A 16,607-nucleotide genomic window follows, 5' to 3' on the forward strand; every position below is an offset into this window, starting at 1 on the left:
AGAAGCCCCGCTGAACTACTAATGGGTCGCCGCCTACGATCTCACCTGGACAGGCTCCACCCGAATTATTCTACCTCGGCTCCCCCAGACTCTACAAGTAAGGTCAGATCTTTTAGAGAAGGAGACACTGTTTATGCTCAAAATTACACAGGGGGGACATTGTGGATACCGGCAAGGGTCATTGGCATCATGGGCCCTCGATCGTATTTGTTAGAGCTTGAAGATGGGCGGAATTGGAGAAGGCACATCGATCAGCTTCGAGGTCGCCTAGCACACTCCAACTTAAGGGATGAGGGCGAAAGTTTCCTGTCCACAGAAAGACAACCGCAGGGAAACTTCATCCCAGGAAACGACGACACCGGCGAGCTAAGCGGGGGACAGGACATCACGCACGCAGCTGAGCAACCCCCCGTCATCACAGCCGCTGAGCAAACCCCCGTCATCGCAGCCGAACAAGATACCAGGGAAAAGAGCAAGAGGGGACGAGTGGAGGGCGAAGGAGCAACCGGCTACGGGTGGCCAGGGACCCCCCCCCTTTGGACGCAGGACGGAAGACCATGAGGAGAGGCCAGAATGAGGGGACGAGGGGAGGGCGAGAGGTTGGCAGAGCCACGAGCGGCGGTGGTTGTCCCAGGCAGGGGCGGGGCAGGGGCGGGGGCGGTGTGGGTAAAAGGGAAGCGGTGGGGGGTGCGGGGCCAGAGGGGATCGGGCCATGGAGGTGGCGGGGGCGCTGGGTGCAGGCGTGGCGCTGCTGCTGGGGCTCTACGCGCTGATTTACTACAACTTCGTGGCGGCCACACGGTGCCGGAACGCGGTCAGCCTGCGGGGCAAGACGGTGCTCATCACAGGTCAGCTGGGGGGGGGCGGTGGGGGCAGTGCCTTTCTTTCTTCCTTCCTTCCTTTTTTTCCTTTCTCTCTTTTTTTTCCCCTTCTCTCTCTTCCTTCCATAAGCCCCCCTCCCACCTCAGGGGCTCCGCGCAAAAGTCCCGGAGCAAAAGCGCAGCGCGAAGGTCCCAGAGAGACGCCAGTGGAAAGTCGACCCCAACCCAGGTTTCTCCGCGGAGTTTCTGCCCCATCCTGGTCCAGCTTGACCCAAAGGCGCTTCAGGCGCAACCGAGAAAGTTCAGCCCCAAAAAGCCCCTCGGGAACAAAGCAGGTCAGGGCTGACCCGGGAGGCTCCGCACATGCCGGCCGTCCCCGAGGCTTCCTCGGACCTCGGCCAGGGAGGAAGGAAGGGAGGGAGGGAGGAAGGGGTGCGGAAGAGCAGGGGGGAAAGTAGGGCTGGGCTGCCGGAGACCCGCGCTTGGACCAGCCAGGGGGAGCCTCGGAAGGACGACCAGAACAAGAGAGTCCGAAGGGACCTTTGAGGTCCTCTAGTCCAACCCTCCTGCTCCAGCAGGAGACCCTATACCAGGGTTATCCAATCTGTGTGGGGAGGGGGAATTCGGGGAGCTGAAGTCCACAAGTCTTAAAGTTCCCAAGTTGGACACTCTGACTCTTCCAGACAAATGGCGTCCAGTGTCTTCTTTAAAAGCCTCCAGTGATGAAGCACCCAGGACTTCTGGTGGCCAGCTGTTCCACTGACTAATTGTTTTCACTGTCAGGAAGTTTCTCTTTAGTTCAAGGTTGCTCCTCTCCTTGATTGGTTTGATTGGATTCTTGTCCTGCCTTCAGGGACTTTGGGGAATAGCCAGACCGGCTTTTCAGGCTGCCTGGGGCTCATGGGGCAAGGGTCACTTCTCTTAGTCCCTGGCTCTGCTTCGGCTGCCCCACAGGCTGCAGTCCTGTCTCCTTCCCCCCCCCCCCCTGCCACGGAGAGAAGCTGGGAGCAATTCAGGGAAGAAGCCAAACATGCAGAAAAGCCCATTCAGTCCTGGAAGGGAGATGGGAGGAGCTGGGAAGGCTAGGAAATTGGACACCGTTTAACATTGATGCTAAGAGGTAGGACTGGAACTCAGTCGATGGGAGATAGGTGATGTCGTAACCACGCCAGGGATAAAACACCCAGACACAAACTGAGCCACATGGTATATGTAGTCCAGTGCAGTGAGCCATGTGGGGATCTGTACACTGGCGAAACAAAGCCACCACTTCATAAACGCATGGCACAACGTAGCAGAACAAACACATCAGCACAAGACTCGGCACTTCCAACTGCATTTAAAGGACAAAATCCCTCTTTTGAAGACAGCCAAGTCCACCTTTTGGACAGAGAGGACTGCTGCTTTGAAAGAGGGGTCCAAGAGGCCCCTCTATGTGAAATTTGAACAGCCCTCTCTCAATGGAGGGGGAGGGAGGGATACAAACTCATCTATCTCCAGTCTACAACTCAGTCCTTTCAGCAGTTCCAAGAAGGACACAGAGAAACCTCAGGGTGACCTTAACAACCTCCTAAAAGAATACCAATGTCCAGCTGTCTGGAAGGAGTATAAATCCTTCCATTCCCCACCATCCAGTCAGAGCTGGAGAAGCTTCTTGGATGAGAAGCAAAACATCTTCAAAGAAAAAAAACAGAAAGTCCAATTCCCTCTTGAAAAAAGCACTTTTGGTACAACATGAATAGAATAAATAGAATAGAATAGCGGAGTTGGAAGGAGGTCTTCTAGTTCAACCCCCTGCCTAGGCAGGAAACCCTATACTGTTCCAGACAAATGGCTATCCAAAATCTTCTTAAAGACTTCCAGTGTTGGGGCATTCACAACTTCTGGAGGCAACTTCTGTTCCACCGATTAATTGTTCTCACTGTCAGGAAATTTCTACTCAGTTCTAAGTTGCTTCTCTCCTTGATTAGTTTCCACCCATTGCTTCTTGTTCTACCCTCAGGTGCCTTGGAGAATAGTTTGACTCCCTCTTCTTTGTGGCAACCCCTGAGATATTGAAACATTGCTATCCTGTCTCCCCATGTCCTTCTTTTCATTAAACTAGACGTACCCAGTTCCTACAACCGTTCATCGTATGTTTTAGTCTCCAGTCCCCTAATCCTCTTTCTTGCTCTTCTCTGCACTCTTTCTGGATTCTCCGCATCTCTTTCACATCTGACAACCAGAACTGGATGCAAATATTCCATGCATGGCCTTACCAAGGCATTATAAACTGGTATTAACATGATCTTGTCAGATGATAGCAGGATTCCAAATATTCCATGCATGGCCTTACCAAGGCATTATAAACTGGTATTAACATGATCTTGTCAGATGATAGCAGGATTCCAATATTTACAAAGATGAGGGGGTTAATCTATTTTCCAAAGCACCAAAAGACAAGGCAAGAAACAATGGATGGAAACTAACTGAGGAGAAGCAACCTAGGACTAAGGAGAAACTTCCTAATGGTGAGAGCCGTCAGCCAATGGAACAGCTTGTCTTCAGAAGTTGTGGGTGGTCCATCACTGGAGGCTTTCAAAAAGAGACTGAACAACTGTTTGTCTGTAATGATATACAGTCTTCCCTGCTGAAGCAGAGGGTTGGTCTAGAAGACCTCCAAGGTGTCTTTTGAATGCAATGGAATAGAATCAGCAAGTAATAAGTCATAGGTCATAATCATGGCTACAATCATTAATCATAAGTTACAAACAACAATTGATAAATCGTAAGAAACCAATTTTTTTTCTGCAGTCCTAACTATCCGCTGAAGTCTGCACCTGTCCTGCGTGGCTGCTGTGCCAAACCAGAGAGTTATTGAGGTGCAAATGACAGGCTCCATAATAATTACTCTGCCGAACTGGATCACTAGATACTTGGGCTGTCTGAGCTTTGTGAGTTGGCGCAGGAAGAACATTCTTTGTTGTGCCTTTTTAGTGATGGCTCTAATGTTAGGTGTCCATTTCAAGTCCTTGGAGGTGGTGGAATCCAGGAGGTTGAAGGTCTCTACTGTTGATACAGGGTTGTCTAATATTGTAAGTGGAACACATGACACCAGGACACTGCAACTGTCATAAATACAAGGCAGTTTCCCTCATGTGACAATGGGGACGCAGGGATAGGTCACTATTAACTTGGCTTTGTTTGTGTCTTGCTAAGTAATACAATACAATACAATAGTAGAGTTGGAAGGGACCTTGGAGGTCTTCTAGTCCAACCCCCTGCCTAGGCAGGAAACCCTATACCGTTTCAGACAAATAGCTATCCAACATCTTCTTAAAAACTTCCAGTGTTGGGGCATTCACAACTTCTGGAGGCAAGCTGTTCCACTGATTAATTGTTCTCACTGTCAGGAAATTTCTCCTCAGTTCTAAGTTGCTTCTCTCCTTGATTAGTTTCCACCCATTGCTTCTTGTTCTACCCTCAGGTGCTTTGGAGAATAGTTTGACTCCCTCTTCTTTGTGGCAACCTCTGAGATATTGGAATAATGCTATCATGTCTCCCCTAGTCCTTCTTTCTCTTAAGCTAAAGTATCTCTATTTGTCCCCGGATCAGACAGAGAAAGGAGGGTCTCTCATCCATGCCTTCATGATTGGCCTCAAGTTGTTTTGCAACTTTTGTTAATAAATTGACATCCTGCAGAGCCAGTGTTGGGAGACCTGCGCCATCTTCTGGTCTGACTGAAGAATTGCATTTTTTGAAATGCCTTTTCATTTTTAAATGTTTTATTATTAAACATATTTGCCACCCATCTTGCTACAAAGTGGCCCTTGAAAAGACCACAAGGACTCAAAGCATCTCAGCCAGGAATGCTGATATGTACTTCCCAAGCCAAAACTGAATAAAATCTCAAAATGGGGGCGGGTGGGGGGTGAGGGGTGAGGGAAGCATTGGTCGTGAATATGTTTGAAATATTGGAACCCTGTGGAAATGGTTTTCAGTGCTGTTGTATCTTCAAACATTTACTAAATGAATGCTTATAAGTCAAGGACTAGCTGTATTAAACCTGAATAATATTAAGTTATTCTTTATTGATGTAAGACCTCTCTGAAATAAATCATGCCCTGAGTCAGGATTTCTCCACCTGTGCAATTTTAAGAAGTTGCATTCTTTTAATTGTGGGAGTTGTAGTCTTCCCTTCTTAAAGTTTCCATGGTTGAGAAATATTGCCAAACAAATGCTTCATTGTGTAACATCACAAAAACTGCAAACACAAAAATGCAGGGCCCTTCCTGCTGGGCGATCTTGGTGAATCCTTTATCTGCCCTTTCCTAGGTGGAAATACTGGGATCGGGAAGGCCACAGCAGTGGATCTGGCCCGGAGAGGCGCCCGCGTCATTCTGGCATGCCGCGACAAAGCGAGAGGAGAATCCGCCATGTATGACATCAGACGGGTACGTGCCTGTCATGCGGTTTTCTCTGTTCCTCCGATTTCTTCTGCATCCAGGTGTTTTCCTGATGGTTTTTATTCATTTATTTAGCGTATGGCATCTAAAGAAATCATGCGATTTCTGATATTCCAAACAGAAAAACACGCTATATGTATAAATGCAAATGTAAGTTTAAATAAAGCTTCAACAAATACATGTACTGTATATCAAATCAGTGGACAGCACAATAGGCAAGATCAAATATTATTGTAAAACCATGATAAAATTGCCATAAGATGAGTTAGAATGGGATAGATGTTATACAGGTAATCCTCAATTTACAACAGTTCATTTAGTGACTGTTCAAAGCTTGAAGGCACTTATGACCGCTTTTCAGATTTATGACCATTGCAGCATCCCGATGATCTCGGGATTAAAATTCAGATACTTGGCAACTGACTCACATTTATGACGGTTTCAGTATTCTAGAGTCATGCAATCACCTTTTGTGACCTGTGACAAACAAAGACAATAGGGAAAATAGATTCACTTAACAACCATGTTATTAACTTAAGAATTGCAGTGATTCATTTAACAGCTGTGGGAAGAAAGATTGTAAAATAGGGCAAATCCACTTAACTGCTGTCTCCCTTAGCAAGATAAGTTTGGGGCTCAATTGTTAGTATACTCAAGGACTACCTGTATATATAATAGGTGGACAATACAATAGGCAAGATAAAATATTAGAGAAAAACCATAATAAAAACCTTCCGAGGTTGGTAAAATGAGGAGCCAGATGGTTGGGGCCAGTCGGCTGACTCTGTAAACCACTTTGAGAGGGCTGTCAAGCACTGTGAAGCGGTATATAATTTAAATGCTATTGCTATAATATGGCACCGTAGAGTCTCAATGGATAGATGTTGTAATTCGATGCCCGAGGGAAGCTAACTATATAACTGCATGAGATCATCTCAGCTACCTTGAAATTTCCTAAGAAGACATTCTGGGACTAAATTGTTATTGTTTGTTCCTGTTGAGGAATTGCGCAGCAGCTGCCAGGCTATCTGTGTTGGGTGTGTATGTGTGTATATACATGCATACATATATACATGTATGTATATGTATATACTTACACACGCATACACACATTCAAATGTGCATATATAATAGGTGGACAATACAATAGACAAGATAAAATATTAGAGAAAAACCATAATAAAAACCTTCCTAGGTTGGTAAAATGAGGAGCCAGATGGTTGGGGCCAGTCGGCTGACTCTGTAAACCACTTAGAGAGGGCTGTCAAGCACTGTGAAGCAGGTATATATGTTTAAATGCTATTGCTAAATATAGAGTCTCAATGGATAGATGTTGTAATTCGATATTCAGTGTGTGTGTGTGTGTGTAAAATGGATGGATGGAAAAGATGATTGAGAGATGAAAGAGATAGATATGAAAGAGATAGGATAGATAGATAGATAGATAGATAGATAGATAGATAAACAGACAGACAGACATAGATATGAAAGAGAAAGATAGATTATAGATGTGAAAGAGAAAAATAGATTGATATGAAAAAGAAAGATAGATAGATAGATATGAAAGAGAAAGAAAGAGAGAAGGATAGATAGAGAGATAGATAGATAGATGATTGATAGATAGATAGATGTGAAAGAGAAAGATAGATAGCTGAAAGAGAAAGAAAGATTGATATGAAAGAGAAAGAAAGAGAGGTAGATATGAAAGAGAAAGAAAGAGAGAAGGATAGATAGATGATAGATAGATAGATAGATAGATAGATAGATAGATGATTGATAGATAGATAGATGTGAAAGAGAAAGATAGATAGCTGAAAGAGAAAGAAAGATTGATATGAAAGAGAAAGAAAGAAAAGATAGATAGATATGAAAGAGAAAGATAGTAGTATAGTCTTTATTGTCATTGTACAATATAAATACAATGAAATTTGTGATGATAGGTGATACATAGACGGATAGTTACCCGTATTTCAAATGTGCATAAGTCTTTTTCATCATGAAGAAGAAAGAACACAAGATAGTTCAGCAACACAGGAACATCGTGAGGTAAATAAAAACAGCATCAGAGCCCACAGAAAAGAGGCGGGGAAAAAGGGAAACTCCCCCTTTTCACCCCTGCAGCCAATCATAGCTTAGATTGCCTCAGAGTGCTTAGAGTGCAGGAGCCAGCATTCTCCCAACCAATCAGCTGGCGCATTGTACATTTTACTGTTCCAGCTACTAAATTCAGTATCCGAACTGCTCAGATGCAGCCATTGCGGACTCTCGGCCATTCCCACCTGGCCTGGCCTGGTTCTATTGAAGGCCAGCCGCATTCCTGGAAGTGGTTCTGTTGGATCTGCGTCAGGCAGCTGTACAACATCTGTCCAAATGAAATCAGAGACACTGACAGAGCTTGTAGTTTTATATACAGTAAATGAATAGGTTTAACATCTAGATCTACAGCAGACAAGATAGTCAGCAACACAGGAACATCGTGAGGTAAATATAAACAGCATTCAGAGCCCACAAAAAAAAGGGAAACTCCCTCTTTACACCCACAGCAGCCAATCATAGCTTTTTCCTCTGCAAATATAAACCCTTCCCTTCCCCTCCACCCAGTAAGAGCTGAAGAAGCTTCTTGGATGAAAAGAGAAACGTCTTTGGGCCAACCAGGACCTGTTGGACGGAGAATCTCTACAGACCTTGGAGGTCTCCTAGTCCAAGCCCTGCTCGAGCAGGAGACCCCAAAACATTCCCTTCTTTAAAACCTCTGGTGGCAAACAGTTCCACTGGTTAATTGTCCTCACTGTCAGGAAATCCTCCTGAGTTCCAGCTTACTTCCCTCTGTTAAAAGAAATGTCCTTCTGGGTTCGGCTCCAAGTGGGGAAAAAGACACTGGAGACATGGAGGCTGCTTGGAAAGATGGTTTTAATGGTGGACAGGATCACGTGGCTTGCGCTCCGGAACAGAAAAGGTGATCACATGCTTGGTCAGTTCCCATCCGTTGCTTCTTTCCCTGCCTTCAAGGGCTTTGCGGAATAAGTTGAGCCCCTCTTCTTTGGGGCAGCCCCTTAATTAAGCAAATCACTCCAGCTGTTTTGTCAATCATGTGGTTGTTGTGTGAACCCGGCTTCCCCCATTGACTTGGTTTGTCACAATCCTCTTGAGATGATGATCACATGACTTTCATGACACACCACCATGGTAAATATTTGCTGGTTGCCAAGTGTCTGAATTTTGATCACGTGACCCCTGGGGATGATGCAATGGTCATAAGTGTGAGGTCCAGTCGTAAATCTCTTTTTCAGTACATTTTGTAACTGAATGGTCCCTAAATGAATGCTTGTAAGTCAAGGATTACCTGCATTGTTTTATTACGCACCACCCAGAGAGATTGACGGGAGGTGAGCAGACCTAGGCAGCAGGTGAGTAAGTCGGGATCCCCCTTGGAAGCCGTACTCGATCCCGAGGCTCAGGATTCCTTCTGCTCCTATTCCAGGAAAGTGGGAACTCGGAGGTGATCCTGATGATCCTTGATCTGGGCAGTCTGGACTCCGTACGAGCTTTTGCGCAGACCTTCTTAGAATCGGAGCCCCGTCTGGACATCCTCATCAACAACGCAGGTGGGGGCAGAGCAGACCCTCCCCAGGGTCTCCGGGCAAGGAAGGGGGAAGATGGTGGCTGTCTCCAGCATTCCTCTCCCTTCGGGGATTTGGCCATAACTCAAGAACCTGCTCTCTTCTATTTGTGGTTGTTTGTTTTTCATATATCGTCTTTATTATTATTTTTATGAATTACTCACGGCAGCAAACAGATCCAACACACCTTACTCCTCCTATTTTCCTCTAAACAACAACCCTGTGATGGGGGTTGGGTAGAGAGAAAGAGACATAAAGACAAACTGGCCCAGAGCCACCCAGCCAGCTTTCATGCCTAAAATGGAACTAGAACTCACTGTCTCTTGGTAGTTGGCCCAAAGTCACCCAGCTGCTTACTAGCCTAAGGTGGGACTAGAACTCACTGTCTCCTGGTGATTGGCCCAAAGTCACCCAGCCGGCTTTCATGCCTAAGGCGGGACTAGGACTCACAGCCTCCCATTTTCTAAGCTTAACCACTAAACCAAACTGGATGCTTAGATGCAGAATAACAGAGTTGGAAGAGACCTTGTAGGCCATCTAGTCCAACCCTCTGCTCAAGCACACCCTACACCATTTCTGACAGAGGGCAGTCCAGTCTCTTCGTGAAAGCAGGTAGTCCTTAACTTATGATCATGATGGAGCCTGCCTATTATGGGTGTAAGACATGATGGTAATAAAGTGGGTGACCCTGTGACCAACATGATTTCAAACCTTTGTTACAGCGATCGTTAAGCGAACCATTTTTTCACTACGTGGTGTTTTTACTGAGAAGTGGAAGAAACTATTTTTTTCTAAAAAATGTTGTAACTCGCAATCAGTGGCTGTGGGACACGTCGCTAAATGAAGGCCAGTTGCCAAGCATTTAAAATGTGGTCATGTGATCCTAAGGAGAAGTGGGTGATGATACCGTTTGAGTATCTGTTGCAACTTTGAATAATCACGAAGTGATCCATTGTAAACTGAGGATAACCTATACTCCATTTATTTTTCTGGCAGGAGTCCTTAAGTCTGGTCAAACTGCTGATGGCTTTGACCAGGCTTTCCAGGTCAACCACTTGGGACACTTCCTGCTGACTCACCTGCTCCTGGACCGGCTGAAGCGCTGCGCCCCGAGCCGGATCCTAATTCTGTCCTCAAGTGCGCACGTTTCTGGCAACATTGATTTTTGGACCTTCAACAAACCGAACAAGTGGATGATGAAGGGCGCAGAATCCTACTGTAACAGCAAACTAGCCAACATACTCCACGCGAGAGAGCTGGCCAAGCGGCTGGAAGGAACCAACGTCACTTGCTACGCGGTTCATCCAGGTGAGTGGGAGTCCGGCTCCAAGGTGCCCCAGATGGAGCTCCCCCACAGATCCTCCTGGGGCTCCGCCAGGCATTTCTCTCCCACCAGGGACTCCCTTGCCCCCCCCTCTGCACACCCACCCTAGGAGTTTCCTCCATCGAGCTCAGCTGCGGAGGGAGAGGTCTCCCAACCACCACCCACTCCCGGTGCAGAATCCTAGAATCTTAGGGGGGAAGGGCCCTTGGAGGTCTTCTAGTCCAACCCCCTGCCCAAGGAAGGGATGAAGCTTTCCTCAGTCACTTGCCCCCTACCCCACTTTATGTTCCTCCTCCTTCGCCTCCTTCTCTTACTCCTACCGTCCTCCCCCTCCCTCCCCCTCTCCTCCTCTTCCTCCTCCTTCACCTTTGACTTCTCCTCCTCCTCTACCTCTTTCTCCCCCTCTTCCTTTTTTCCTCCTCTTCCCCCCTTTTCTTTCTCTCCCTCCCCCCCTTCTCCTGTTTTTTTACTTCCTTTTGCTCTTCAGTAGAAAATGAGCATTCCTGCCAGTCCACTTTCGCATTATTAAAATTATTTTCACCCTGCATTATTAAAAATTATGAAAGGCCGAAGGAAGGATTTGTTCAGAAGGGCTGAGCTACGTTTCTCTCTCACTCTGGGGCCCTCCAGCCCATCTTGGACACGGAGGATCCTGGCAGCCGGAAAGCTGGTTGTCGTGGCCTGGAACGGGGGCAGGATTGTCCCTGTGCCATCCGAGGCTCTGGAATGGCTGGGGTGGGGGCAGGGGGTGCCTGCTGCTATGCCCCCCCCCTTGAGGACTGCTGATGCTATCCGTGGGCAACCTGGTTTTCTGCCATACGGAAGCCAGAAAAGAATAACAGAGCAGGAATAACTTTCCCACAATTGCTCCACAATTTACACCCACATCTTCTAACCAACTCGGGGAAAGGACAGAAAAGTCATTCTTTAATATTCCTCATGTGAAGGTAGAGGGAGTCCTCGCTTTATGACCTTTCGTTTAGTGACCGTTTGAAGTTACAACGGCACTGAAAAAAGTGACATGACAGTTTTTCACAGTTACGATCGTTGTAACATCCACACAGTCATGTGACGCTTGGCAATTGACTTATATTTGCGACGGTTGCAGTGTCCTGGGGTCACGTGATCCCCTTTTGCGGCCTCCTGACAAAACCAGAAAACCAGATTCACTTAACAACCATGTGACTACCGTAACAATTGCAGTGATTCACTTAACAACTATAGCAAGAAAGGTTGTAAAACGGGGCAAAACTCACTTAACAACTGCCTTGCTCAGCAATGGAAATTTTGGGTTTAACTGTGGTAAGTTGAGGACTACCTATAATAGATATTGTGCGAAGGGTTTATTTGAGATCTCCTCCTCCTTTATCTGGGTCATCCTGGAAGGTGCTTCTTTCTACCCCGGGCCATTCACAAAACAATACAATACAATAGCAGAGTTGGAAGGGACCTTGGAGGTCTTCTAGTCCAACCCCCTGCCTAGGCAGGAAACCCTATACCATTTCAGACAAATGGCTATCCAACATCTTTTTAAAGACTTCCAGTGTTGGGGCATTCACAACTTCTGGAGGCAAGCCGTTCCACTGATTAATTGTTCTAACTGTTAGGAAATTTCTCCTCAGTTCTAAGTTGCTTCTCTCCTTGATTAGTTTCCACCCATTGCTTCTTGTTCTACCCTCAGGTGCCTTGGATAATAATTTGACTCCCTCTTCTTTGTAGCAACCCCTGAGACATCTGAACACTTCTATCATATCTCCCCTAGTCCTTCTTTTCATTAAACTAGACATATCCAGTTCCTGCAACCGTTCTTCATATGTTTTAGTCTCCAGTCCCCTAATCCTCTTTCTTGCTCTTCTCTGCACTCTTTCTAGAGTCTCCACATCTTTTTTACATCGTGGCGACCAGAACTGAATGCAGTATTCCAAGTGTGGCCTTACCAAGGCATTATAAAGTGGTATTAACACTTCACGTGATCTTGATTCTATCCCTCTGTTGATGCAGCCTAGAACTGTGTTGGCTTTTTTGGCAGCTGCTGCACACTGCTGGCTCATATTTAAATGGTTGTCCACTAGGACTCCAAGATCCCTTTCGCAGTTACTACTACTGAGCAAGGTATCACCTATACTGTACCTGTGCATTTCGTTTTTCTTGCCTAAATGTAGAACCTTACTCTTTTCACCATTGAATTTCATTTTATTAGATAGTGCCCAATGTTCAAGTTTGTCAAGATCCTTCTGTATCTTAAGCCTATCTTCTGGAGTGTTGGCTATTCCTGCCAGCTTGGTATCATCTGCAAATTTGATGAGTTCCCCATTTATTCCCTCATCCAAATCATTGATGAAGATGTTGAAGAGTACTGGGCCTAAAACAGAGCCTTGGGGTACTCCACTGCATCCCTCCCTCCATGTAGATGCAGTTCCACTGAGGACTACATGTTGAGTGCGGTTGGTCAGCCAGTTACGAATCCATCTGGTGGTGATGCTGTCTAACCCACATTTTTCTACTTTATCTAGTAATAGGTTATGGTCTACCTTATCAAAAGCCTTACTGAAGTCCAAGTAAACTATATCGATGGCATTCCTCTGGTCCACTAATTTTGTCACTTTGTCAAAGAATGCAATAAGATTAGTCAGGCATGATCTGTTTTTGACAAATCCATGTTGGCTTTTGGCTATTACTTTGTTTGCTTCTAGGTGTTCGCTAATTCATTGCTTGATTATCTTTTCCAGAATCTTTCCTGGTATTGAGGTCAGGCTGATAGGTCTGTAGTTTCCTGGATCTGTTTTTTTTCCCTTTTTTGAAGAGGGGAACCACATCAGCTCTTTTCCAGTCCTCTGGTAGTTCCCCGGTGTTCCAGGATCTCTGAAAGATATAGTTCAGTGGTTCTGAGATCTCGTCTGCTAGTTCCTTCAGAACCCTGGGGTGTAATCCGTCCGGTCTTGGTGATTTGAACTCGTCTAGGGTAGACAGGTGCTCACTTACCATTTTCTTCCCTATTTCAACTTGTGTTCCTAATCTGATTTTTGTGGTGCTGTTTTTGATAGTTGGACTGTTTTATCCCTTTGTGTAAAGACAGATGCAAAACATGAGTTAAATAGTTCTGCTTTCTCCCTGTTGCTTGTCACCTTCTTGCCACTTTCTCCCAGCAATGGACCAATTGTTTCCTTAACCTTTTTCTTGTTTTTAACATGTTGGAAGAAGCTTTTTTTTGTTATTTTTTACTTTTGTGGCAAGCCTATCTTCATTGTGACCCATAACTTTCCTCACTTCATCTTTACATGCTCTGGCTATTTGCTGATATTCTGCCTTAGTTATGTCCCCCCCCCCCTTTCTACTTTTTGTACTTTTTTCTGTCTTTCAATTTGTCAGCGAGTTCTTTATGCAACCATGCTGGTTTCTTTTGGGAGCTGTTATTTTTCTTCTTCATGGGTATTGTGCGAGCCTGGGCTTTTGTAATCTCATGTTTCAAAATTTCCCAAGCTTCTTGAGTTGTTTTCCCCTTGAGGATTCTCATCCATGGAATTCTTCCCAAGCTCTCTCTAAGTTTATTGAAATTAGCTCTCTTAAAGTCCAAGACTTTGGTTTCGCTTTGTTCTACTATTTGTGTTTGCATAATGTTGAATTCCAATATTGCATGGTCACTTGTCCCCAGGGTTCCCGTGGCTTCAACACCTTCTGTCATTTCCTCTCTGTTAGTGAGAATTAAGTCCAATATGGCTGATCCCCTTGTTCCCTTCTCTACCTTTTGGGAAACAAAGTTGTCTGCTAGGTTTGTTAGGAACCTGTTGGATCTTCCACTTGGTGCAGAGTTTGTTTCCAGGTTGATGTTGGGGTAGTTAAAATCCCCCACTAATATTGTGGTGTGCTTCCTACATACCTTAGTTAGCTGACTAGCAAAAAGTTCATCTACTTCCTCTGCTTGGTTGGGTGGCCTGTAGTATAGACCTAGGGCAGTGTCATTTCCCCCCCAACCTTTAATATTGACCCAAATGCATTCAAACAACCCTCTTTTTGTTTCAGGATGGGTTAGAACCGAAATTAGTCGCTCCATGCCACAGTGGGTATTCTGGTTATTTTGGTTCCTCATTTTGTTCAGCCGAGATTGCAAAGCTGGTGCCCAGACCTCCATCTACTGTGCCACCCAGGAGGGCATCGAGAGGCTGAGCGGGCGGTATTTTGTGGACTGCCGGCTGAAGGTGCCCTCGCCACAAGCCTGCGATGACCAGCTGGCCAAGAAGCTCTGGGAATTCAGCGAGAGGCTGCTGGGACTGAGCGCTTAAGACGGGAAAGGGACAGAGGCGGAGTCTGGGGTAACTGAAAGCTGGCATCCAATTATCCTGGGAGATCCAACTGCAGGGGTTGTGGTGTGGCTGAGAGAAGCGTTGAATTTCTGAGAATTTAAAAAACTGGAAAGAATGGTGAGGTTTGTTGTGGTGAGTGGCCCAACGTTGGGCATAAGAATCTGTTAAATAAAGAAACAAACCCCATCAAGTCGTTGGTCTCTCTTTTCTCCATCGGTGCTAGAAGGGAGGGGGTTTGCCACGAGGAGGGGAGAGAGGAGGAGGAGGAGGGCTGTTTATTTATTTATTTTTATTTGTTTTGTCAATCACTTACAAGATAATAGGTATAAGAATAATCATGGGTATCACTGAAATGGGTACGAAAAAATGGGGACAGCAGGGCAGGGTTGGTAGGCAGGATGGCGCTCTTATTCACAGCCCTTACAGACCTCTTAAGAATGGGGTGAGGTTGACAGTCGACAGTTTAAGGTTAAAGTCTTGTGGGGTTGAGGATGTAACAACAGAGTCAGGTAGAGCATTCCAGGCGTTGACCACTCTGTGGCTGAAGTCGCATTTTCTGCAATCAACTTTGGAACTGTTTACATTGAGTTTATATCTGTTGTGTGCTCTTGTATTATTGCGGTTGAAACCAAAGCAGTCATTGACCGGTAGGATGTTGTAGTGGGTAGTTTTGTGTACAATGCTTAAATCTGACCATAGGCAGCGTAGTTCTAGGTTGTCCAAGGCCAACATCTCAATGAGGTGCCAACGGAATCTCCCCGCTGGGAGAAAAGAGGGAGCGAATCTGCTGTCAGGGTTCCAAATAGCATCCTCTATGAAATAATAGCTCGAGGCAAGGAGTCCCTCAAAACACCAATTGATGAAGAGAGCCATGTTGGCACATCTGGGAAAAACCCAAATCTGAAAGCTTGCAGGTTTTCCCCACCCAGTTGAAAGTTGAAGGTCTTGCCCCCACACCTACCAGTCCATCCCATGTCCAATCAGCTACTGCCATGGATGAAGATTCCTCCCATCCACATCAGTCCAGTTGCAGGGATGAGGTGACCTTGACTTTCTGAGAAGGAATGCTATTATGGCTACCCATCTCCCAAGCTCCATACCATCCCCCTTCCCATAGGAACGATGTTTGAATATGTGGCACGTTTGAGGCCCTACCCCCCGCCCCCCACTCCCATGGCTTCCAAGCCTGACATCTGCCTCAGGGGGTGGGGGTGGGGGGGGGACAAGAACTGCTTCTGCTTGACTTAATCATGGAAGGGATTTATTTTCATCTGGAGTTCCATTGTGAACATTGACTGCTCCTGCCCTGCGTCAGAAGGGGGGAAAGCCCTCCATTTGGGACTAACTATTTGGGGTTCTGTCTATCCAACAGGAATAAAGACTCTTCCTGCCCTGATTTAAAAGGGGGGGGGTTGTTTTACTTGTGAGTAAGTGGTTTCTTATTGCTTGCGAAGGCTGGTCAGAACACATTCCTTCCTTCCCATTCCTATCACCTTCCTTCCTTCTTTCCTTTCCTTCCTTCCTTCCTTCCCATTCCGATCATCTTCTTTCTTTCTTTCTTTCTTTCTTTCTTTCTTTCTTTCTTTCTTTCTTTCTTTCTTTCTTTCCTCCCTCCCTCCCACTCTTCTTCCTTCCTATCACCCTCCTTCTTTCCTTCCTTCCTTCCCATTCCAATCATCTTTCTTTCTTTCTTTCTTTCTTTCTTTCTTTCTTTCTTTCCTCCCTCCCTCCCTCCCTCCCTCCCTCCCACTCTTCTTCCTTCCTTCCTATCACCCTCCTTCCCTCCCTCCTTTCCTTCCTTCCTTCCCATTCCGATCATCTTTCTTTCTCTTTCTTTCTTTCTTTCTTTCTTTCTTTCTTTCTTTCTTTCCTCCCTCCCTCCCACTCTTCTTCCTTCCTTCCTCCCTCCCTCCCTCCCTCCCTCCCTTCCTTCCTTCCTTCCTTCTTTCCTTCCTTCCTCCCTCCCTCCCTCCCTTCCTTCTTTCCTTCCTTCCTCCCTCCCTCCCTTCCTTCCTTCCTTCCTTCCTTCCTTCCTCCCTTCCTTCCTTCCCATTCTTATCACCTTCCTTGCCTTCTTTCCTTTCCTTCTTCTCATT

At 46.0% G+C, this 16,607-nt stretch overlaps 1 protein-coding gene across 1 annotated transcript; it reads left to right on the forward strand.

Moving 5' to 3' along the window:
• Positions 1-712: 712 nt before the first annotated feature.
• LOC309387984 (dehydrogenase/reductase SDR family member 13-like) lies at positions 713-14,691 on the forward strand (the record flags this gene model as incomplete). The annotated part of the gene is made up of 5 exons (XM_081944936.1): positions 713-848; positions 5,136-5,254; positions 8,748-8,871; positions 9,883-10,194; positions 14,231-14,691. 5 exons carry the CDS (start codon positions 713-715, stop codon positions 14,488-14,490), a joined length of 951 nt encoding a protein of 316 aa, XP_081801062.1. The 3' UTR covers positions 14,491-14,691.
• Positions 14,692-16,607: the final 1,916 nt, after the last annotated feature.

Source organism: Natrix helvetica (genome assembly GCF_964273705.1).
Source record: "Natrix helvetica genome assembly, chromosome: 2".
NCBI classification, from domain to species: Eukaryota; Metazoa; Chordata; class Lepidosauria; order Squamata; family Natricidae; genus Natrix; species Natrix helvetica.